A 24242-nucleotide genomic window follows, 5' to 3' on the forward strand; every position below is an offset into this window, starting at 1 on the left:
AGCTGTTTTCTGTTGTGGACTATGGACTAAATAATGATTTTCGCAAACATACTTTTCTTATGTATTATAAGATGTATTATGACCTTATAGATGTATTATGGCCAGACTTGATTTACAAGCAGGGATTTCAAAGTTCACTTCTTGTACTTTTTCTTATCTTAATGAGCTTGCTCATGTGTTTTATGTAAAATCTTTGTGGAAATCCTATGTGGGCCCAGAGCCTTTATCTGACACAGTGAAAGCTCAGCCTTCAAGCCTGTCTCCTGAGTTGGGGAAGCCCTGCAGGGCTCTACTTGGAGTGCTGCCAGGGGTAGAAGGCCTGCCAAGAGCAGCTGGAAGTGACTTCAGGGCTGCAAGCAGCTGTCTGCCCTTGCTGCCCTCAATGGGACCCCTCTGCTCTTTCAGGTCTTCCCAGGTTAAGGGTTCAGGTTATGGGAGTGCCTGCTAAAGTGGATCACTCACTTGGGGCTTTATATTCAGTCCTCTATAAATCCCTTTCCAGGACTTGACCTCCATGCCTGGCAGGGCATCTCGAGCCTATTCTTTAATCTTGACTTGCCTTTAAGGTAACATCCCCAAGAGTGAGTCATTACAGAACTCATCATCTGTGGGTGGCTGGTTTACCACCCCCTTGAACGATGTGTGGTGAGCAGCCATGGGATGCTTTGCCTCCTCAGTCCCTTTGGGCCTCTCCTGGGAGTGTAGGAATTCATGCACCCTCTGAAGAACCAAAGGCTGTCAAGTGAAGTTTTGCCTAATAAGTATGAAAAGTCTCCCTTTAATAAACTGAAAATTTACTCACCCTGACCAGTACTGTGTTTATATTTCAATATGTATTTAGAGTTGAACCTATTTTGAATCTTCCATTCCTTTCAAGGCATTATTAATTATTAGTTGCAATTAACTTTTATTTTGGTTTTTTCCTTCCACAGGTGGAAAAACTACTGGCAAGTCGGTAAGTATTATTTTCCCACATAAAGAGTTGCTCTACTGATTCTCTTTGGGTTACATTGTTATGGTAATTTTAGCAGTGCCCAAAATAAAAATCACCCTATAAACATACATTAAATGTATACAATAAAGACTTACTGGCAAATGTCCAAAAGCAGCCCAGTAACTTATTAAATTGTAGCTAAGCATTAATTTGCTAACCACTCTGATAAAATGTTTGTAGTGCCTTTGCTGACTGAGCAGATGTTGGTAAGGAGGAGATTGGTCCCTGGAGCCCATCCTTCTTGCAGCTGAGTTGAATCTTTGAACTGCAGCTGCTCTTGAATCTTTGAACTGTTAATGACATGTGTCTCAGGAACCCTAACTCTGCCTTTGTATTTCTTACCTTACAAGATTTTACTCCACAGACTTTCCCTCAGCAGACAAAGTCAGAGCTCTGCAGCAGGATGGTGGCATCCCCAGGGCAGGGTGAGGTTACAGAGGGGATTATAAAACATATAAAACCTTCAGGTTACCTTTTGGTGGTGGATCTGATGCTTCCTGACCAATGAGGGTAACAACAGAAAAGGTTTTGGTAGATGTGTGTATGGGCACATGAATACTGTAATGGAGGACAGTATGGTGCAAAACAAGGACAAGCATGCATTATATATTAGCAAAGATTAATTGTATAGTCGCCTGCCTGTATCAACTTGGAAAAACAGAAGGCCTGTCACCTGGGAAAGACCCAGAAGCTTTCTCTTGCATGGCCCTGTCCATGCTCAGCTCCAGCTGTGACATGCAGACCCCCTCCAGTTTGGAGCAGCCACTAAAAAACTCAGCAGTGGTTGCTGTGCCAGCATGGGAGTGCAGGACAGCTCCACCAGGCACAGAAGCAGTGGTGGCTTGAAACAAAAATCTAGCCTTGGTGCTTGTGACCTCCCCAGACCAGCATGTAACACCCTCCTAAAGAATAAGGTCTTGTGTAGGGTGATGGCAAAACACTGGAGAGGTTTGTGACCAGGGTGGTCAAAAGATTTTAGTGAGCTTTTGTAAAATTCAGGTGGAGATGGGTCCCACCAGTTCCTGGGCCAGGACTGCTTTGTCTTTTCCTCTGTAGGCAAGAAAAGACATGGGGAGGTCTTTGTTCTGCTTCAGGAGCAGACGCTGCCTCCTCTCCACCTGGGCTATTCCCAATTACAAGTCACACAGCCTGGGTTTCAGTAACCAACTTAACATGTGCTGAAGCAAAACTTCAGTGTGTGATTCTCCATCCTGTGACCATTTGCATGGCTTAGGGGAATGCTGTGTGGATGGGGCACAAGGCATTCTTCTGGGTGAGCTCCAGCCCTTCAGCACTTGTATCCAAGTTGGGAGTAGTTGTCCAAACTTCCTGCTGCCTTCAGCTGAAGGAAATGGGCAAGCTCAAGTGAATTTTATCTAATCGATGGATACGTGTGAATTGTCTTCCTTTGGAGACACCTCTTTCAGCCCATGAAGGATGTGATAAATCAAGAGTGACAAGTTTATATTTAGGGCTCAAAATCTGTGGGCTCTAAAGCTGGAGGAGTCCCACCTGGCACTTGCTTCAGCTGAGATTGGGTTCTTGATGTGAAAGCCTGCTTATCAAACCATGGGGAGGATATGCAGTATGTACTTGGTTCTGCAAACAGCGAAGGTCAACGCTGCTCAGGCATCCTCACGACTGAGTCAGTTCAGGCAACAATGCTCCTGCCACTCTCTTGTTTTCATTTATTTTGTAGGATTCCCAAAAAAAGCCTGTTGTAGCACCCAAGTCTCCAAGTGTTGCGTTGTTTGTTGAGACTTTGCTGGAGAGAGTGTCTCTCCAATTTACTTGTGTCAGGCATGATTTCCCTGTCTCAGGTTTTTTCCTTTTGATCTGCAAAGTTAACTTCTTCCTGTTTCACATGAGATAAAGGTTAGTTGGATTCCTAAACTTTTGCAAACCAAACAATGACATTTTTAAATAAACTTGGGCATGGAGAAGAACTCCTTTGCCTGTGGAAATGTCTTTAAAATGTGATTCTTTGCTACTTGCAGGGTTAAACCCATAAAAAGATTAAAAGGTAGGATTATGTTTAAATTGCATCCCCACTCATTTTTTTAGAAATTATATATTCATCCACTCTGTGAAGACAAGTAGGTGATCAGAAATTAAAGTTGCAGTTCTAGTGACCATGTCAGATTTGTACTGATGTATGCTTTTAAAGCATTGGTTCAATGGCAAGAACTGCATGATGATGACCATGGACAAGCCTGTTGCAGCAGGTGAAGGCTCAGTGAACCTGGCAGCCAAAGCCATGTCAATTCAGGTTAGGAATAAAGTCTGTTTTGTTATCAGGTCTGAAGAAATGAAGGATTCTTCATCAGGCAGAGTATTTTTAAGGATGGGTAGTTTTCCTCAGGGATTTGCCTGAATGAAAAGTTTAAATGTGTATTTGTTTTAATCACAGGTGCTTAAAAATAGCCCTGAGCTTCTAACTGGTATCCTGCAAGGATTTGGTGTATTTTTGGTTGGCCTTGGGGTTTGATTTTTTGTTTTTCCAGAAACATTGGCTTTTTGCATATTTTTAGATACCAGTCAAGATTGCTGTAAGGCTTAGGTGCTGGAGACCTCAAAGGTGCATAGTGCAACACTTGCAGGTCATTTCTAGCATTGCTAAAGGTCCCTTGCAAAATGAGAGGTGTGCAGACCTCTGGGAACCAAGAGAGGAAAGTGACAACTGGCTCTTGGTTTAGGTAAACTGGCTCTTGGTTCAGGTAAACTACTGTCATCCCACAGAAGCCTGTTTAGTGTACAGACCCTGAGTACCTACCACTCCCACTGAGTCCATGCTGAGCTTGCTTGAGCTGTGGGTTGCACAGCTCTGAGCTCACATTGTCTCTTGCCTCTAGGTGCTCTGCTTTGGCTTCCCTTTGAGCATCTTCTTCATTGTCATCAATGAGTTCTGCGAGAGGTTCTCCTACTATGGCATGAAAGGTATGTCCCTTGTCTCCTTGCGCTGAGCATTGCCCAGGCCTGACTTGGGTTTTTAACCTGTTGTTTTGTTGTTCTTCCTACAGCTGTGCTCACTTTGTATTTCACACGTTTCCTACACTGGGATGACAACTTTGCCACTGCCATCTACCACACATTTGTTGCTCTGTGTTATTTGACGCCGATCCTTGGAGCCATCATTGCAGACTCTTGGCTGGGAAAGTTTAAGTGAGTGCTTCCTCAGAAAGCAGCCAAAGATCTTGAAAGCTCATCTGAAACCAGTATTACTTAAATCATCACCTAAAAGTGCAGCTGTGAACAACAGCTTCAGAGCTGGTGTTGCCTACTCCAGGATAGTGTGTTTTATTTCACCAGAGAATGAGGTTTTTCACTGATTCAGCTCAGACTTGAAACTGCACTGTGAATTAACAAATGTTCCAGATCTGCTAGTTGGTTAAGGGTGGTAACATGCTTTCCCAGCATGCTGCATGTTTTTCCTCTCACCTGGGCAAAACGTAAGCAAAACTAAAGAGAATATTCACTGAGCTGTGAAAATAGATACTGATCAGGATAGTACCACTGCAGTGCTTTGTGATGTGACCAGGTCATTTCCAACAGCTTTATCTCCCTCTGCTTTCCTGATGTTTTGATTCTAAAAGTGTTTACTTTGCCTGAGAGAAAGAACAGTAAAGATTTTATGGAGGGTTATGAGCCATGCGTGTGAGCGGACTTGCCAAAGGTCTCCCAGATATTGGAGATGTGCTGTGCAGTCAGCTGCACTGTCTTCTTCCACTGTAGGGACAGCCCCTGGGAGCCCAGGGCTGCGACCACAGCCCTGTGTGCTCTGTGCAGCTGCTCTGAGCAGTGCAAACTCACTGTAACTAGCTGGATGTCTTAGAGATTGCAGCCTAAATATATTGTGCACTTGCTTGTCTAGATGCTGTGGATTATTTTTAAAATTTATTTTGGCTTTTTCATGTTTTATCAAGATGACACTTTCCAGAGCTTGCATCTCTTCTCCTTTGGTACTTGGATATGCCTGTGCTGCACCTGAAAGGCCCAGACCCTTAACAGGAGCTTGCTAGGATGGCTTAATCAAGGGAAAACATGCTTTAGGATATGCCATTAGGTATTAACACCCAAAAATGCAGCAAGGTGTCATGAGGAAGGCTTAAACAAGAATTTTAAAAAAAAATCTATGATGTCAAGAGGGAGATAACCTAGGCACTGTTAAGGACCCCTAAAGTAGAGGCTCCAATTGTCCACAGTCCATGTACTTGGTGCAATGTCTGTCAAGAAATGTGATGGGACCAGCTCACAGATGGTTGGATGTGAATTTCTTGGGGAAAATAGTACAGAACCCACATTTATTTTTTAATTGTCTGCCATCAATGCAGTGCCAATTATGTAAGTCTTTGCAGTGGGTTTGTAAGCCTTACAAATAAAACCCAGAAGTTTCACTCCTGATCAGCTCAGTTTGAACTTTAATTGCAGACTTTTACCCAGGTTGTTAGGTAAATAAAGTAACTCTATGGCAGTGCTATTAAAAAAAAAGCACCCCATTAAACTGTGTCTATTAAATACCACTAAACAGCAGACTCCATGTTGCCCCGCTTTATAGAATTTTTTACTACACTACAGGTCAGGTCAATTTTAAGTCAGAGAAACCTTGTTTTAAAGTGAGGGGAACTTGGTCAATTTCCCTCTTGTGTCAGGGCGCTGCTCCAAGCTTGCTGTGAGGATCTCTTGCCTATGTCAAATAGCTGGATTGTTCTAGGTCTTTGAGCATTGTCCTTCATTCTCCTACCTTGCACTTGATTTGGGACCACTCCTGAAAGCTGGGTTTGTAAATAATTTCACATCATTGCATTGTGTTTCTCCTGCTTTTCCTCCAACCTGGAGACCTGTGTCTGTGCCTATTGAATGGAGGCCCACCCAAGGACACAGGTGAACATGGGTTAAACTTCAGCCGTGTACTAAAGCTCCAACAAAGTGTAAATGGAACATGCTTTTACTTACAGAAAAGAGGACTGGACCCTAAAGCCAGGGTGGGAGACCTTGAATATGCAGTACTATTGTCCTAGGCACCTCCTAGCCAAGGTAGTCAGGCTGAAAGCCTGCAGCCTGCACTCTTCAGTGCAGCTCTTAATCAGATCGGAGTGTAAAAATGTTGGTACTCTTACAGCGAAGAAGGTGGGGTTATAGAGTGTTTGTTCACAACAGTATTTCAGGGGTATTGCCATGTGTGAAGCAGATTTTTGATTTTTCTTTTTTTTTTTTACTCCTGCAACTAAAATCTAAAATAACACAGTGAATGCTTAATGATACTTAAATCAGTGTAAATTGTAGATTTTAGTTTTGCAGAGTAGTCTATTTGATCTTCAGCATATAAAAACATATGAAAATAGCATTCTTGAGTTGGTCATTAAAAAGGCAACCACTGAAGATACTGTGACCTAGATACTGTGACCTATAGAATCCATTTGTTAGCATGTTATCATAATTAATTAAAGGCTACCTTAATTAATTAAAGGCTACGTAGAATAATAATAATAAAAGAATAGAAATATGGTGGCTGTGGCATGTGACCTGATTTTTATAGTAGCTTCTGACAAGTTCAGTCCATAACTTATTGTGTCTGTTAGTTTTTTTCATTACTAGGACTCTTTAAAGTAAGCAGAAGTCTGCATTAGCTGTGGAATTATCTTTGTGTTGGTGAGTTAACATATCTAAGAAAATGTATCTCCTGTCTTGACAACAGGACCATTCTCTACCTGTCCATTGTCTATGCCATTGGGCAGACAGTGCTGTCTGTGGGCTCCATAAATGACCTGACGGATCACAACCAGGATGGCTCTCCCGATGCTATCGCAGTGAACATGTGAGTTGCCTTGTACACATTTTTTATTGCAGGCAGGTGAAAGATGAGACAACTTAAGTTTGTTAGTTGAATTTCAGCTGTCTTTCAACCAGTCTATTGTATATGCTGTAAGAACTAACCCAAAATGATTTTTTTTCCTTTTCTCCTTTGTTCCAGTGCTCTGTCCATGGTTGGCTTGATCCTTATTGCCTTAGGTACTGGTGGGATCAAACCATGTGTGTCAGCATTTGGTGGAGATCAGTTTGAAGAAGATCAGGTAACAATGTCTTTCAGGTTTTCAGTTATACAGATTCTCTAATGTTTGACTATTATAGTACTCTAATATTATACATGTTTAGATAGATGCATGGGTTTTCCTGAGGAGCTGAAAAAGGAGCTTGCTAATTATTTGTCTTGAACTTCGAAAACAGGTTTGATCTAGGCACATCAATGTGGTTGTGGCTAAGCCTTTCTAAACATCTTTCTGTTTTTACTGTAGGAAAAGCAAAGAAGTACCTTCTTCTCTCTCTTTTATTTGTCCATTAATGCTGGAAGTCTTTTATCTACTTTAATCACTCCAACTATCAGAGGTAAGGTCACATGTTTGTTGACAATTGTTAAACACCAGAAAAGGTGTGTTGGATTGCAGTCCAGTCCGGTTAAAGTTCGGGTTCTGTTCTCTGACACACTGGAGTTATCTAGCAAATAGTCTTCAGTGTGTCATCCAGCTTCTCAGAGATGAGGTACTCTCAAAAACAAGCCAGTTGAAAACCTTCATTGCCTTTAGGGTCAGAAGTACTAGATCTGAAAAGACATGCTGGAACTAGCAGCTTGCATGCCTACTGCACGTTTTAATTCCACTAAGGTACAAATGTGTCACATCTTCCAATACCTTGAAAGTATCACACTTGAAAGAATTGTATTGCTTCCTGGGAAAGGAAGGGGAAGAGAGAGCCTTCTGCTCTGGAAATGTTCCCATGCTAAGTACAGAAGCATCTCTGCATGTAGAAATATATGAATCCATGTGACAAAGTAAATAATTTTTCGTATTGTTAAATAAGAAAGTTATGTTCTCTTTTGCTTGTGAAGAATAGCATGATCCTAAACAAAACCCAGCATTTTGCTAACCTATATGCATATGGATTTCTGTGGCAAGCTTGCACAGATGGTGCTGTATGGAGGCACTTGCCAGCAGTTTCACAAGGCTGCTTTTGTCAAAAGCAAGGAAACAGCCTGTGAATTCTGGAATACCCCAAAAGCACCGGGCTGAACTTCTGGCCTTTGGATTTCGTGACTGGAAAAGACTCTGTAGAAGAGCTTTAGGTGTTTGCTTAAAGCAAATTCTAACCTTTCCCAAAAAAGGAAATAGAGATGCATGAGGCACAGCATGTAGCTTACTTCCTTGCTGATTCAGGGTGAAAAATTCCCTGGGAAAAAATGACAAAATGAGATAAGGGAAGTGATAACCAGTTTCTGCCTGGAAAGGTTTGACCAGAAGACTTATACAACTAAATCAAGACATGAGTTATCTGCAAGCTACCATTTTTTCCCAACCATATTATCTAATTCTCCTCTTAGAAGAAGTATGGTGAAGAATGTAATGATTTTGTTTAGTCTTTTATTTTATAGTGCTGAAGTCAGTGAGAGTCAAATCTGTGACAAATGCCAAGGAGGGGAGGGGGCTGGTGATTGTGATTTTGTTTCAACAAGCTACACTTACATCACTAGAATCTTTGTTTATGAACTTGGCCCAAAACTTTTGTAATCTAGTTCCTTTCTCACTAAGGACATGCTTTTGACCCTTGCAGTGTAATTCTTTGTCTCAGTGTAAAACTAGATGTAAATTTCCTGTGAGGAGATCCTGAGAGGCATTAGGCTGTTTGGCCTGGAGGAGAGAAGGCAAAGGGGGCATTTTATCCAAGTATAAAAGTCCCTGATGGGAAATGAAGAGGACAGAGCCAGGCTTTCCTCAGTGGTACCCACTGTCAGGTCAAGAGGGAATGGGCAGAAGCTGAAATAGAGGAGGTTCCCTCTGAAGATCAGGAGACGCTTTTGCACTCTGAGGCTGATCAACAACTGGCACAAGCTGCCCAGAGGGGTTGCGGAGTCTCCATCTGTGGAAATACTCAAAAGCCATCTGGACAGAGTCCTAGACAATTGCTTCCAGGTAGCCCTAGTTGAGCAGGGCACTTGGCCTGGATGATGCCCAGAGGTCCCTTCCAACCTGAGCTGTTCTGTGGTACATAAATCCCCTTTCCAATAATGAGAGATAAGTTGGATACTGATCCTCCACTCTGAGGGTGTCTGTGGACTGATTTGTTGTTCCCTCGAGAGTTTTCAGTGAATGCAAAGACCAGAAACCATATGGGAAACATCAGCAGTGCTGACTGGGACTTTTATTTGATGTTATTTTTACTTCAGCTTCACAGTGTGGCATTCATAGCAAACAGGAATGTTACCCCCTCGCTTTTGGAGTTCCTGCTATCCTCATGGCTGTTGCCTTGGGTAGGTGAATCTCTTGCCATCCTGTTGCCTTGGTAATTAGATGATAACAATCTCAGAATAATGGGAGTGTGATAGAAATTCCCAATTATTGACCTCTAATACCTGATCATTTCTGTGATTTTTCACTTAATTTTTTTCTTGGGTGGGAAGATGGGTGGGATTAATCTAGAGCACTCACTTTCATAGAAGAGTCTGATTTGCCCGGAGAGTTGGATGGGGCTGGACTGAGGCATGAACATCTCCTTGAATTCTGTCCATTATGTGAATTACTGTCAGTGTTTCTTGGATTACTGGTGTGTACAAATTGATCTTTAGAATGTGGGGTGAGAACTCTCAGAAAATATGTGTTTTGGCTATTATCTCTAGTCCAAGATTATAAACTGTGTGACTGTCCTTGAGCTGGAGAAATCCCGTATTTGACATGTCAGTACTTCTCAAACACCTGGATTTTTACCAGCTGTGCTATAGGGCATTCCCTGAGCCTTACTGCTGCCCAAGAAACTGGGGGTGCCATTAGGTACTACAGTATCCCTCATGGTCCTTGTCCTTCCTGGTCCTGACTGGGAGCCCACCTGGCTCCCAGTGACCTCGCCTTGCCCGTGAGCCCAGCCCAGGCTGGATGGTGGCTGTTGGGCTTTGCCTGTGTCCTGCCCTGTGTGTGGGATGATGAGGCTGAGCAACGTGCCTGGGAGCAGGGGACACCTTGGCCAGTCCAGCAGTTCAGGCAGAGCCTTGTGTGTCCCTGCATGATGTGAGCTGCAGCATCATGAGCTTCTGAAAAGGAGCCCCTACAGCAAGGCCAGGGTCAAGGTCCTAAATACCCTCGTTTTGACCATCCCTCAGTTGAGCAAACCTCCCACTGAGCACTTACTGTAAGAGTTTCCAGATTTAGTTTTTTGTCTTGAATAGAAGCAATCTGCTGGTATTAATTTGATTGGTCTTACTGTATGATAGCATGTGAATAGGCAATTGCATTGCTTCTTGGGAGCCTTATTCCCACCCTGCTTACCTCCTTGACTTGCAGTTTCCGTACCAAATTATTTGCCACTATTTTAATTTAATCCTGAGTTGCTTTTCTGTTTGCATATTGTAGTTGTGTTTGTAATTGGAAGCAGAATGTACAAGAAAGTTAAACCACAAGGAAATGTAATGCTTGAAGTTTCCAAATGTGTTGGAGTAAGTACTGCTTACATTCCCCAAACCCCTGGCAGCCATTCCTAAAGCTGTTCTGTAAATGTGCCTAAATCAGAAATCTGTCTTAATATGAGGAACGTTTCTGAAGGTTTTTGCTTTATTACAGAAGGCTTTGTACTGACACCTCCACTTTTAGGGTGGCTTTTTATGCATATCTTGATTTATATGCGAATTTATACACATAGGAAACAAAATAAGGTGTCAGTGTTATGTAAGAACTTCTCCCAACTTGTGGGAATCATTCCTTCCACATTTGTGCCCCTTTATGCAGAAAGAGACAAACATGCCTTGAGCTGAGTCAAGAGCAGAGCTACTAGTGCATCTTATCAGCAAAAACTTATTACTTATTAGAAGTAGAAGAAGATTATTTACAGTGCTTTTATTGATCCCCACTGTGTTAAGGAAATTCTTGGGGTTGCACATCAGAGTGATCCTGCAAGGAAAGGAGTGGGATCTACATGAATAGCACTGCAGGTCCCAACTTTGAAGAGCCTCAACTTTGAGATGATATTTATTCATCTCTGAGTTTCTTCATTTTCCATTGTTGTGATTTGACATTGGCCAAATGCCAGGCACACATGCCTGGCATGCGAGTAATTTGCTTGGCTTTTTTTCCTACAGTTGGGCAAAGAAGAGGGAAAAAGATCAAAGAAGGGCTCATGAGTTGAGACAAGGACTGGGGGAAAAAAAAAACCACTCCAAAGGCAAAACAGGTTCAAATCTAAAGGTATTGCTGAAGGTGTATTGCTGTGGGCAGTGCCAACATGGCGCTTCCCCACTTCTGAGCAAAAAACTGCACATGCCCTGTTCTTTCTTCTTAAATATGTCATCACAGATGCATTACCAACCTCCCAAATTGGGCCAGCAGCGTGTCCATCTTCAGAGCTATCAGAGAGTGGCTCTGTCAGACATGGTGGAAGCTATGGCACTCCCCCACTACTAAAAGTCAGGCCATGCCAAATCAACACACGCCTACAGATCTGCCATCTTTATGCAGCTCAGCCTATTGCCTGTCTTGTAAGCACTGTCAAAACCAAATCTCTGTAGGTGACTTTGGCCATTACTTAGCGTGTGGCTCCTAAGGCCCAGCTTGGCTGTAAATGCTATTCTATGCAGAAAATCTTAGGAGTTCTTTGGGACCATATTTGTGTATATTCAATGTCAAGGGGTGAGACATACCTACAAATGGAGCTTGTTATAGGAGCTTCTCTCCTACAGCTATGCAGCTCTGAAAACCTGTGCATATGACACTACTCTGTTTACTGCTGTGTATAAAAGTAAGCCTGAAGAAGGCAGATCTTCCAGCTCCTCACAGCAATGCACATGGAGAGGGACTGCTCTGAGCTGTTTGGTCCACCTAACCCCAAGTGCATTCTCTGCTGGTTATGCAGTGTGAGGCCTTAAAAACAACAATCCCCTAGATGACTGGAGTGGGTAACAGAAGTCGAGTCACCTTTAGCACCCTCTAAACACAAGAAGCCGAGAGCGTCATCTCTAATGACAAAGCAGTTTGTAGTTTCAAGTATTTGTAGTGCCATGAAACATAATTCTATCTCTCCTCAGTTTGCCATTAAAAACAGGTTTCGTCATCGCAGCAAGGAGTTCCCCAAGAGAGAGCACTGGCTGGACTGGGCAAGTGACAAGTACGATGTAAGTACTGGGGGAGCCTCCTGTGCTGTGGCATCTGCTGACCCTCAGCTTCTCTCTGGCTGCTCTGATCCATTGCCTCATGCACTGGGCAAATAGTTTTGGGCCTCTCCATCATTCAGTAGCTGATGTGGCCAAACCTCAGTGCTCTCCTGGCACTGCAGGTTATCTCCTCAGCTCCTGTGGGAGAAAGTAGAGCTGTGTGACTCAATGCTCTGTGTAATCATAGGCTCTCCAGGGAAATTGAAGGGAGACAAAAAAAAAAAGACTTTCCCTTGCCAAACAAATAGAAACATTTAAGTTTTTAGGTTAGGGAAATAGCAAGCATTATCTTTCCTTCTCTATTTCCCATATCTCATGGCTGCAGAGAGGAAAAGGGAAGTGATGCTGCCTGTCATTGTTAATGCACAGGGCCATAATACTTTTCTTGGTATGAAACATCAGAATTATGCTTTGGAATTTCAGTTTAAGTAGGTGAACACTTAAACTGCATCCCTTCCACACTCAGTACAATTTCTTATCATGACTCTCAAAACCTTGTATCCCATAGTTCCCAACTTGTCCCTTGCCTACTATCCTCTCTGCCCTGTTGCCAACGCCAGCACAAACCTTAGCCTGTCACCTTTATTTTACTTTTGCCTGTATGCTTTGTTCTTCTGTGAAATTCCTCAGTTGCCTATTGCTCAAATGCCCACTTCACTAAGTGCTGAATCTCATGCTGCCATCAGTGTACATGTAAAGAGGCCCAAGTCTTTCTGATATCAGACACCTTTAACCAGCAGCCCTTCCCACACAAGCAGACTTTGTACTGTTTTAACAGAAGTCATCAGATATAGCCACAACATGCAAAGTTGAATGTGTGGGTAAACATTACATGATGGGTCTTTACCTGTTGCTGTCATGTGAGTAGCAGTCTGGAACTGTCTCTTTTTTTTTCTTTCTCCCCTTTCATTTTTAAATTAATTCCTCTTGTGTAATTTTTATTTTCTGCAGAAACGACTGATTGCTCAGATAAAGATGGTGTTGAGGGTGCTTTTCCTTTACATCCCTCTCCCCATGTTCTGGGCAGTTTTTGACCAGCAGGTAAGTAGAAATTGTTTGGCTTGGTAACTAGAGCGGTACCAAGTCAGTCTCTATGGGAGCGTGGAAAAACAAATTTTTATTCTGGTTTTATTGCAAAAGGGTAGTCACTGAGTCATGTCAGTACAAGAGGATCTGCAGCCAAGGGTAATCTTGGTTTATCTGAGTACACCCAGGACAGATTCAGTGACTGAGGCCTCTCCAAATCTTCTATCAGCCTGGGACTCAGGGGATGAAACAGTAATTTAAAGCTCTCTTAGCACTAATGTTTCTTCAATTGTCAGATGAAATTTAGGGTCCTTGTGTAAATGAGCTGGAGAACCAGGGTTTAAATGATCTGGATGCCAGTTTGCTTAATCACTCACAGCTTGTTATAAATACCTTAGACCTTCAAGCAGAAGTGTGAGCCTGTAATTCCCATTCACTTGGTGAACTGGGTGCTCAAGACTCACAAAAGCATCAGTTATAGTTAAGCACTGAAGTAGGAATTTAGGAAGATGCTTGAGAGAGCCAGGGGCTGAAAACCTTATCCAAGTCAGACTGGAGGAAGCTTGCTCCAGACTCCCCATGTCCTAGTGCTTCAGTCCAGTGCCCGTGAGCTGTAGCTGCCAGTGTGTCCTGTTGCAATTGGAGCTCTGAATTCCTGCTATGAAATTCAGAGCACAGTACTCATTCCCTGGGTAATATCTCCGTGGGTGGCTGAAGGATCTTGTCACAGATGCAGCAGTAGCGTTCTTGTCCCATGCTGGGCTCAGGCCTGAAGCCTGCCCCGCCTGTCCCAGCCACAGGCAGTTTCTGGGGCAGAGGGCTCCAGGCAGGTCAGGCCCTGGCTTGTCCTCTGGCTCTGGGAAGGAAGGAAGGATGGCTGAGTGGGATATGGGGGCTGCTGGGGCTCAGGCTGGCTCCAGGGTGGCTCCTGTGCCTAGCACCCAGCAGTGCCCTGCACAGGATGGCTCTGCCCCCTCTACAGCTGATTTCTGCATCTAAGTTATTTTCTGCTGTATTTCACAAAAGTAAAGGAAGTGGAATGGGCCATGGCTCTCACTTTGTTCAAAGGTTTACTTTGCAGACTAAGAATGCTCCCATAGCAAGCTAGCTTTACTTTTTCTTGTATTGCATGTCTTTTCCAACACTTCACTTAGGAAAACAATTCAAAAGGACCTTTAGAACATTGATTTACTGTGACACCTAATTTTTTTCTTCTCTTATTAAGGGGTCAAGATGGACACTGCAAGCCACAGCCATGAATGGGGATTTTGTAGGTTACTTTTTATTCATTTTTTTCTTTAACACTTTTCAGACCCGTTTTATTTGTTGTCACAATATTAAAAATTATTTCTTTTTTTCTTCCGAAGGGTTTTCAAATTCAACCAGACCAAATGCAGGTATGTTAATTTTCTTTCTGCCAATTTCAAGTACTTCTGAAAGATTGTACATATATTGCCCTTACTAAGAAAATGCACTTTGAAAATACTTAATTTTTCTCTCATGTTCATCTTCCTCAGATTGTGAATCCAATCCTGATTGTTATAATGGTCCCAGTTGTAGATTCTTTGGTTTATCCTTTAATCAAGAAATGCAAGCTGAATTTTACGTAAGTTGATGTTATTATCTGATTTCAACAGAGGCTCCTTTTATTGGTTTCTGTAACTGGCTCTTCCAGCCCTAGTGTAAGAAAAGAGCAAGCATTTAGCTAAGGATGAAAGAGAAGTGTATTTCAAATGGTTTAATATTTTAACAAAATATAAAAAAATCCAGAATAGTGCAAATGGTATATAGAAGCATCAGAGATTATAAGAGCAGAATCTAAGAGAAGAGTGACAATGTTTTTCAGTTAAGGACAAAATCTTTTGATTGCAGGAGAGATGGTTTTGATTGTTTTCCATATGCCTTATGTCTACCCCCTCTCTCTCTCCTGAAGAACAGGTGGTAGAAATAAACATTCATCCTTGGCATTTTTCATGCTTTGGGCTAAAATCAACTGAGACACAAGACATTTCCTCTTCAATCTCAGCTGGGAGTCTGGCTTACTGAATCCTTCTAGGTGGAGCCTTGGGGGTATTAGACATTATTTTTCAATGTTGTTAATGAAGTTTCTGGCAGTTGCAAGGGTGCTTGGAGAGGCAGAAGAGAATACAGTTCTTCAGATAATTTTCAGAGAGCTAAAGTGCACTGCTCTTTTCCATATAGCTGTTAAAAATCTAGGGTGTGTGCTATGCTGGGAACTGTCATTCATTTGTGGGTGTTCTGCACCGGATAAATGATGCTACAAATGACATATATACTCTAAATCTATCCTTACAGCTTAACTGCATGCCAGTAGATGTCTCCTAATTCAATAAATTTCCCAGACAATTTTTGTTCAATCTTTTTTAAACATAGCGATATGGAGACAAGCGGTCACCCTGGTTTTAAAGGCATATCTTCTTGTCTCTTTCTTGTTTTACAGCTAACAACTGTATTGGATTGGGTTTTTTCTTCCTGCAAAACCAGATTTTTTTCAGGAACCTAAGAAACATGGCCAGTCAATGTTTGAGCCCAGCAGATGCAGAGTAACAGGTTATTAGGGTGCTGCAGGAAAGATGTATTTCTTGATAGTGTAACTATGAATTGAGAGCTTAGCAGAAGACTTTCTGTAATAACATCAGCCCTCCAAATGGTGATTATGTGCTAGTTTATGTGGCCATTTGAATTTCCCAGAGTGGAAAGAAGAAACAAGCAGCTGAAGCTTTGAATTGCCACTTCTCTTAAATCTCTTGTGCCTTTTGTTGTGCCAGGCCCCTGAAGAAGATGACTGTGGGGATGTTCCTCGGCTCCATGGCTTTTGTTGCTGCTGCCCTCGTGCAAGTGCAAATAGATGTAAGTTCAGCCACATGCAAGTATTTACTATTAATATTTAGCTGGTAATTCAGGAAAAAAAAAGGTGTGTTTAAGGGGAAAATGTGCCAAGACTCCTAAATTTGGATCCAATCATATAAGCATAGAAGTAGAGGGAGGGGAAATAGATTGCAGTACTGTTGTTAGCATAGTAAAATTAACAAGCAACAAACACCATTCTGCAAGGCATCACATTGCAGTTAATACAAATCATGCATTAAAGGCAACCTCAATCTCTAAACTGAGACTAAAAGCTGGAAACCAGACACTTGCTTGGCCCACCAGAGGGCAGCTTTGTATGTTTGACCTCTTCTGAGATTTCGACTGGAGGTGAAGTGTGACAGTCTGGGAAGCAGCATCACAGCAGGTGCAAAGGTGATGGATGCACACTTGCTCAAGGAAGGATTTGTCTCCCCTAATCTTCCTTGCCCCAAAGGGAGGTGCCATGCCTGAGCCCAATGAATCCTTCCCCTGTAGCTGGGATGTTGGCAACACCTCTGGGTGGTGATCCATTGCATCCCAAGATCTGAGCAGCTGTCTAGAGGTGTCTGTTGAGCATGAGAGAATTCTTTCCTAAGGCAGCTTGTGAGACGAGTAACAAAACCTGATTCCAGTCTCCTCTGTCAGGCAGTCACAGACCAGCAGGCAAATGCTCATCTTCAACATGAAATAATAAAGATTACAGTAATTATAGCAATTTTTCCAAGTGACTTAGGGCACTCATTTTACCTTTTTTTCTGTCCTATAGAACAGCAATCCAGTTTTCCCTGCAGCTGGGCAATCTCAAATTAAATTAATAAATCTGGGTGCTGTTCCTGCAACAGTTCAGTTCCAGCCTCAACTTCAGAGTGTGGATGTAGCACCTAATAAGGAAGTAAGTAAGGGCAGATGTGGAATATTAAAAAATAATTAAAATTAATTAAGCTGAAAAAAATGAATGGAGTAAGTCAGAGTAATTCTTAACGAATTGTTCAAAATTGATTATTTTCTAGGACATTTTTACTGGAATAATTTTAATGTTTTCTTTTTTTTAATTGTGGAATGAATTGTTAATGAAAACACAGTGATTGAAGAAATAGTAACTATTTGAAGTATTACTACTTTGTTCTGACATTAAACTTAAGTAACTTGGAACTTGATGAAAATTTCACTCTTGTTAAAAAGGCTCCATTTTCTAAAGTAGCCCCTCCCTGCAGTCAATGTCCATTCAACTCTAGTGAGTTGCTGCTATTACTGTGAGCAATGACTTACCTGAACAGGGAGCTTCTTCTGTGGCCACATCACACATTAGGCTTCATGTTTTGCTGCCAAAGAACTTTTTCAGGTTCTAATACAGCACAGCATTGGTAGTTCTATTGACAGCAAAATGTGGTGGCTCTGATGCAGGCTTTTGATAAGGGAACTTAGAAAGTGTGTTCTCTGATAGCCTGCAGCTCTGTTTCCCTTGAAGAGGAGAGCTCTTACTCCAACCTCCTCCAAATTCACTTCACACAGGAACAGAGTTGTGAGGAGAAGATAAGGGCACCCAAACTGTATACTGACAGGGAACTGATGTACCATGGTACACACCTGAAAATGAAAGGTATAGAATGCTCCATTCCCTATTACAGACACTTCATTATCCAGATGTGGATTGTAAAGTGCTTTTGATAATCCTATAAAACAAAGAGCCTATTTTAGTGTAGCGCTAACATGTCTATTAATGGTTTAAGTATTTTATGTTGAATAAATGTGTTTTGAATATTTAAAAAATGGCATTACTGCTTTTTAAAAAAATACTGCCTCACATATTATGCTAGTGCTACCTCTGTGGCTGAACAGAATTTTACTGGGTGGTTATGGTAAGCCTGATTTATCTGGAGCAAGAAACAGGAAAATAGAGCAGCTATTCCATAAAGCTTGTGGGAAGCTCATGTAACTTTGAAGCTTGTGTAACAAATTAACCTAATAAAAAATCATGATCAAATGGAATTAATGCTTGATGTAGAGAACAAATCAAAATGAAAGTGACAGGATGTTCATGATTTCTGGCACTTCAGAAGTAACATGTGTAAACTTCTGACCCTCCCAGAGCCTGTAACATTCCCTCAATAGACAAATATGCAGTTGCACAGAAATCCATGGGAATTTGTCTTTGCAGACTGGCTACATGACATTTGAGACTTCTAAGCTGCAATCATTAGACATAATTTCTGCAAATGAAAATAAAACTCAGCGTTTGGAGCTGCTAGAGAGACAACGCTACACTTTGGCATTTAAATGGGTTCCAACGGACATCAATTTTACTTGGGTAAGTCTGCTTATTTTTTAAGACATGAATCAATGTTCTGATAAGCATCTATGTGGAGTGTGTGAGGCTGAGAGAACAAGCTCTGGATAATTTTTTTCCATTGTCTTGATCTCTGTCTCTCCTTGTCTCTGCTGGACCAGTAAGACTGGTAAGCTGCAGGGAGTACACCAGGATGTCCTTTAGAAAAAAAAATACCAATTTCTTATGTACCTTGACAACTACACTTTCACCAAGACTTAGGTGTGTGATTATACAGTGTTTTCTAGTAAATGTGTGTGCTAGTAGGAACCTAAAGAGGAAGGTCTGGAGTCTTGCTCTGAAGCCTCTGTTAAGTTCCACTGCTGTGCAATAGTGCATGTTTAAGCTGTTCTCTTATGCCAACAACATATTTTTATAATGGTCTCTTCCACTAGATAGAGGACAACATCACATCAAAACCAGAAGATGGAAAAAGTCTCGTCAGGTAGAGCTTTTTTGTTGTCTAAATTTTGACAGTAGTATGACTCTCTTCAATCTGTCTTTGGGTAGCCTCTTCTTGTTGAAGTAAAGTTTTCTATACTTTAGGAACTCACATCTTGCTGGACACTTCCCTTGATGTTTTAGGGGATGGGATAATGTCTGGGTCATGATTCACTTAAGTTATCTTGCACACCTGCTTGGGTATAATTTAGCTAAAATTGGAAGTGTATACTTCGTTCCATTGCCTAGATTTTTTTATTGAACAAATGGCATGGATTACATATCTATACCTCATTTTTAATCCTGGATAAGAGGTATCCAAGATTACCTCTCCCCTCTCTGCTTTTCTTCTGCACGTCCCACTTGCAGATGCATTTCCTACTGGTTGAAAGTAGTGACTCACTTTTGATGTTCTCCTGAGGCTGATGGGGGTCTAACTGGCTTTTTATATTAGCTACATTTCTAGGAGATTTAGAGTTCTTTCCAAAATGTTAATTGATTTAAAAAAAAAAGGCATTAAATGGGAAGACTCGATACTCGTGCTGCAAATATATAATTGAAAGTAAAACCTGTATTCTCTGACTCCTGTATGTTTTGTGTAGTATTTAATCACTCTTTTGATCACTCTTCCATTTTAAAGGTTCATAAACAATTTCAGTTTTCCTGTCAATGTTACTATGGGTGACATGAATTTTGGAGTACTGGAACCTCTTTCTGTCAGTAATTACAGCGTCGTTCCAAATGCAGGCTGGTAAGCATTTCCTTTATTCTTATTTAATCTCCTAGACATAACTGTCCTTGGGAAAAGGGCACAGAGCTTTTTAAAATATGTGATGCACACAATTGACTGCACCTATGGTCTGAACTTGTGGAGTTTGGGTTTTTCTTTTTCAGGTCATATACCATTAAGGCTTCATTGCCTCAGTACACTTGTACAGTAGATTCAAAGGAATTTGGATATGGTAGTGCCTATACCATTTCACTTGATGATGTGAGTTGCCACTTGTTGCATGGACAATATAGAATTCCTTTCCATGTTGATACTTTCCTTTAATTAAAAAACATTTGTAGAATTATTCTTCTTGTCTTTAATCCTTTAATTTCCTCTTATCTTTAAGTACAGATGGTGGAATTCTGGTATCCTAAACAGGACACAAAGCTATTATTAACTATAAAAATAATCATGGTTACAATAATAACATAATGCAAGAATTCCTGATCACCACTAATGGCCTTAAACCTTTAGCCCTGTTAGACACTACAGATTTGCATGAAGTCTGCTGTAAAAAAGCTATTTTTTATAACTACCTATGCAGTGCTTCATGTGCATTATTTGTTATTTACTCTGAACTTTCTATATGGTTATAGAACTGCTTAGAATGCCTTAACTGTGCACACTCATTATTACTGTTCCTAACATGCTATTTTTAATTCTAGTGTGTTGAAAGAAAACTTATCATTACACACTTTGAAGATATTGCACCAAATACAGTCCATATGGCTTGGCAGATCCCTCAGTATTTTCTTCTTACATGTGCAGAAGTACTGTTCTCTGTCACTGGGCTGGAATTTTCATACTCACAGGTAGGTATTCTTCTTCCTGAGGTAAGAATCTTGGTGCAAGTTAAGATCTTCCATGATGTCTTGTTTTTAAGTGTTGGTTCTGTGCTGCTGCTTTGACCCCTATGTCCCTGACAGCTCCTAGAAGGACTGCATAGACTGATGCAAGTTGGCCCTGTTTAACCAAGGATTTGGTGTTTTCCATGAAGCTATGCTGAGTTATATCATTTGAAGTCTTGACTACCAGTCCTCAGATTTCCTCCTCCCATGTAAATATCTATTGAAAATAAGTGCAACTGTACTGCAGCAATAAAACCAACCTGGAGAGCTCTCAAAAATAAAATGAGGAAGTAGTGGCACTTCATCTCCCCACCCGTTTACTCCATACAGCCTTTTTGTTAGCTTTTATTAGCGTTATAATTCAACACTTTGAATTCCTTTGTCTCTTGAGTCCACTTTAGTAGCTGTGTGTATTTCTTCTCTTCATTCTGAATCTAGAAACTGCAGTGATGGAAATGTTGTAAGGTGTGATTTGCTAGGTGATGCACTCGATTTCTTCATGTCATGTGTGCCATGTGTTCCTGAGATGTAAAATTACACCTGTGCACCTGTTAGTTACTTGGTGTATGTAAGTAAAAGGTGTTACAGTTAGTGTGCTAGTAGTCTCTTGTTCCTCAAAGCCTTCTCTGGACCTGTTTAGCTCTCTAGCAATTTCTAATGTCAAAAAATAAATTTAAAAAAAACCCCAACCACCACCAAAACCTAGCAAACCATGAAATCCTGTTTTCCTCACAGAGAAACAGTGTTTATTGTAAGGTCAAGTCTGCAGTAAATGCATCAGAAAATAAATGATACCAGCGAAAGTTAAATGTCTGTCCCTACAGGCCCCGTCTAACATGAAGTCAGTGCTGCAGGCTGGATGGCTGCTGACTGTGGCTGTTGGTAACATAATTGTCCTTATCGTGGCTGGGGTATCTGCAATCCAAGAGCAGGTAAGCATGCAAGCAGTAGGTGTGCTATTATATTACACTGGGAAAAAGCAGTTCTAATCCAGTGGGAAATGATGGCAGATAAAACAAATAGTTTTTCTGCAAAGGTTTCTACTTACGTATTACTCGCCATCCTTAACTCTTGTTGCCAGGCTCCTTTCTTTGCAAGCAGCAGTTTCCAGCATCTCTGCAGTAAATTTCTTCTCATGGTATAGAAAGTCTGTGAACGTTTGAGCTGAAATTCTGCATGAATGGAATAAGACCTGCCAAAGTTCTGTTAATTGCTAATGAGCCTTCACCTGCATACCACAGCCTTGCCACAACCCTTCTTCTGGCTTCATTGGTTTCAAATCTCATTATTTGGGGCATAAAAACTATGTCTGTCCTGGTGAATAGCAGTTGTACAAGATTTTCTATTTATTTGTAGTGCTCTGTAATGAATTAAAATGGCTACCTGAGAGAGGGAAGAGCTTGTCTCTGAAGCTGCTCTGGCAGTCTGCAGTTTAAGCTAAATTAAATCAGAAAGAGCATGAAACAGAGATGTTGAGGTTTTTCAGGTAGAGGCTTTTCTGATCTCTGCCCACATTTGTGGTCACTAGGTCAACTGTAAGCAGACTCAGTGCCAGCCTGGTTTAGAGATCGGACCAAGAGGAAGGAGCTGAGTTTCCTTCTCAGTCTTTTACTCAATTCCCAGTTCCTCCAGAAAATGGATGTTGCAGAGTTTTTCAGCATTTACAGAATTTTTGTTTTTTCAGTGAAGATAGAAATGCCAAAAGAGCCTCAATTCTGAGTTGCTTTAACATGCATTATATGTTTAATTAATACTTAGTCCTGAAAACCATATGATACTTGTTATGTTTACTCAGTTTCACATTCTGAGTTTCCTTCCTGAAAATACTAAAATGGTGTAATATTCTTGAGAAATGAATATTGGTGGCTAAATTCTGAATTGTGTGTTTTTGGTTTTCTTTCTTTGCAGTGGGCAGAGTATGTGCTGTTTGCTGCCCTGCTGTTGGTAGTTTGCATCATTTTTGCTATCATGGCTTCTTTTTATACCTATATTGATCCAAATGAGATTGAAGCCCAGTTCAGCAAGGAAGAAAAGGAAGAAGACAAGAAGGATCAAGACAGCAATGAAAAGGAAGTTGAAACTGATTCTCGACTGTAAAAGCTGTATTCAAGGAGTGTTTGTAAATCATGGAAATCCCACTCACTCTCCTGCAGTCAGAGGAACCAGGGTATCAGTAATGACACCTCTGGATTACATGTCTTGTGGAAGACATTAAGCAAAACTGTTTTAACCTAAAGTGCAGCCTGTCTAGGGAAGCAACAGGAAAATATGTGTCTCTCTCTTGTACTGAATTTGGGATCCTGAAGAAACTCCAGCAGAAGTTGCACTCTTAATGTACCTCAATCTTAAATATTACAGCATTATAATATTGAAATTTGACTTGGAACTATTGGACCCTTTGAAAAGATGTATTTTTATACTGTATTTCAATTTTATATCATGAAGGAAACAAGACTTGTCAAGGAACAGCAATTGAAGCCAAGCTCTCTGCATGATCTCTCTAGCATCACTGTTACTTGAAGAGAGCAGGTCACACGTGCCTTAAATTCTTTTGTACTTCCTTATAGATAATGGGAGCAAAGCTCTGGCAGTGATCAGATTAAAATGTTGTCTGTGTTCCAAGTGGCAGGAACTTGGATGTGCACTGTAATATAATGCTTTGTCTGCCTGTTAACTGCCCATTTAACTCCTGTTATGTCTTTAGTTAATATTAGACGTGCCCACTCAGGTAAAATGATAACAACAAATGACCTTTGGAACAAGCAAAGGCAATAAAACTCACATAACAACAAAATAAGGAAAGTGTTTTAAGAACATGCTTACAGTTGCATGGTAACAAAACTCAATACCACCTCTGTGGTGCCTTTATCTACACACTCCATCACTTAAAGCTAGTGGATCAGTGCTGGTCTTCTCTATTTGAATGTACCATACCACTTATGGTACATTTATGCTAGGGGAGATGAAATTTTGCTGCTTTACAGGACCTGCTCCTGCAGTCCTGAGCTCCATGTTATGGAGTGCCAGGGTATGAAGTGCATGTTGTTTTGGTAATTCTCATTCTTTAGGGTCTACATCCTACACTTTTTCCAGCAGCTTGGACTCACTGGCCCCTCCAGTAGCGTGGCCAGACTTTCAGCTGCTTTCACACCTGTCTTCCAATACTCTATTTCACAGCAATTCCATTTTGGTGTTTGCAAGTGATGACACAGACATCCATATTCAAGCCACGGGTGTTCTGCTCACACTGCAGCTCCATGGGCCCCTGTGCCCCCTGTTCCCACTGCAGCTGTGGCACCTAGGCCTCCATGTGCACTGACAATAGAGTCCCTCACCCATGAAGACAGTTCCAAATGGAGTTGGAAAAGGCAAGTCCAAGGCACTCTTTGCTTGTGTTAGAGATAGTCCTGTTACCCAGAGGCAGTAATCCCCTCTTGGTCTCTCAGGTCATCTGGGGAGAGCCTTTCCCATGGATTTGTGATACTGCATGTCCCCCAGCCAATGGAACTGAGGGTCTACTATAACATCCACAGGAGCCGTTGGCTCCCTGCCATCCTTTGAGGAGTTAAGGGAACTTTATACCAGCTTTATTTATGGCAGAGTAGCTAGCTTTTCTTCTGCCATGCAAGTTAAGCAAAATAAATTATCTCTTAACTGTATCCAGTAGAGAAGCATCTTCTGCCTATTACTCTATCCATGCCAGGTGAAATGTTTGTTTATCATTTTAACACTCCCTTTTTTTCACTTTGAAATATGGGTAATGTGTCTAGTTTTTATACCAT

The 24242-nt window shown here is 41.4% G+C and overlaps 1 protein-coding gene across 1 annotated transcript; it reads left to right on the forward strand.

Moving 5' to 3' along the window:
* The first annotated feature begins 638 nt into the window (after positions 1–638).
* On the forward strand, positions 639–24007 carry LOC139591428 (solute carrier family 15 member 1-like). The gene is made up of 23 exons (XM_071429971.1): positions 639–645; positions 933–955; positions 3847–3931; positions 4015–4156; positions 6690–6809; positions 6966–7065; positions 7288–7378; positions 9210–9293; positions 10387–10469; positions 12051–12137; positions 13128–13217; positions 14428–14472; positions 14570–14599; positions 14720–14808; positions 15992–16073; positions 16840–16965; positions 18232–18381; positions 18795–18844; positions 19481–19591; positions 19735–19831; positions 20278–20424; positions 21285–21392; positions 22369–24007. Exons 1-23 carry the CDS (start codon positions 639–641, stop codon positions 22555–22557), a joined length of 2136 nt encoding a protein of 711 aa, XP_071286072.1. The 3' UTR covers positions 22558–24007.
* The last annotated feature ends 235 nt before the right edge of the window (positions 24008–24242 follow it).

This window comes from Agelaius tricolor, unplaced genomic scaffold, assembly GCF_023055355.1.
Source record: "Agelaius tricolor isolate 1412-34295 unplaced genomic scaffold, bAgeTri1.0.p SCAF_7, whole genome shotgun sequence".
Lineage (NCBI taxonomy): Eukaryota > Metazoa > Chordata > Aves > Passeriformes > Icteridae > Agelaius > Agelaius tricolor.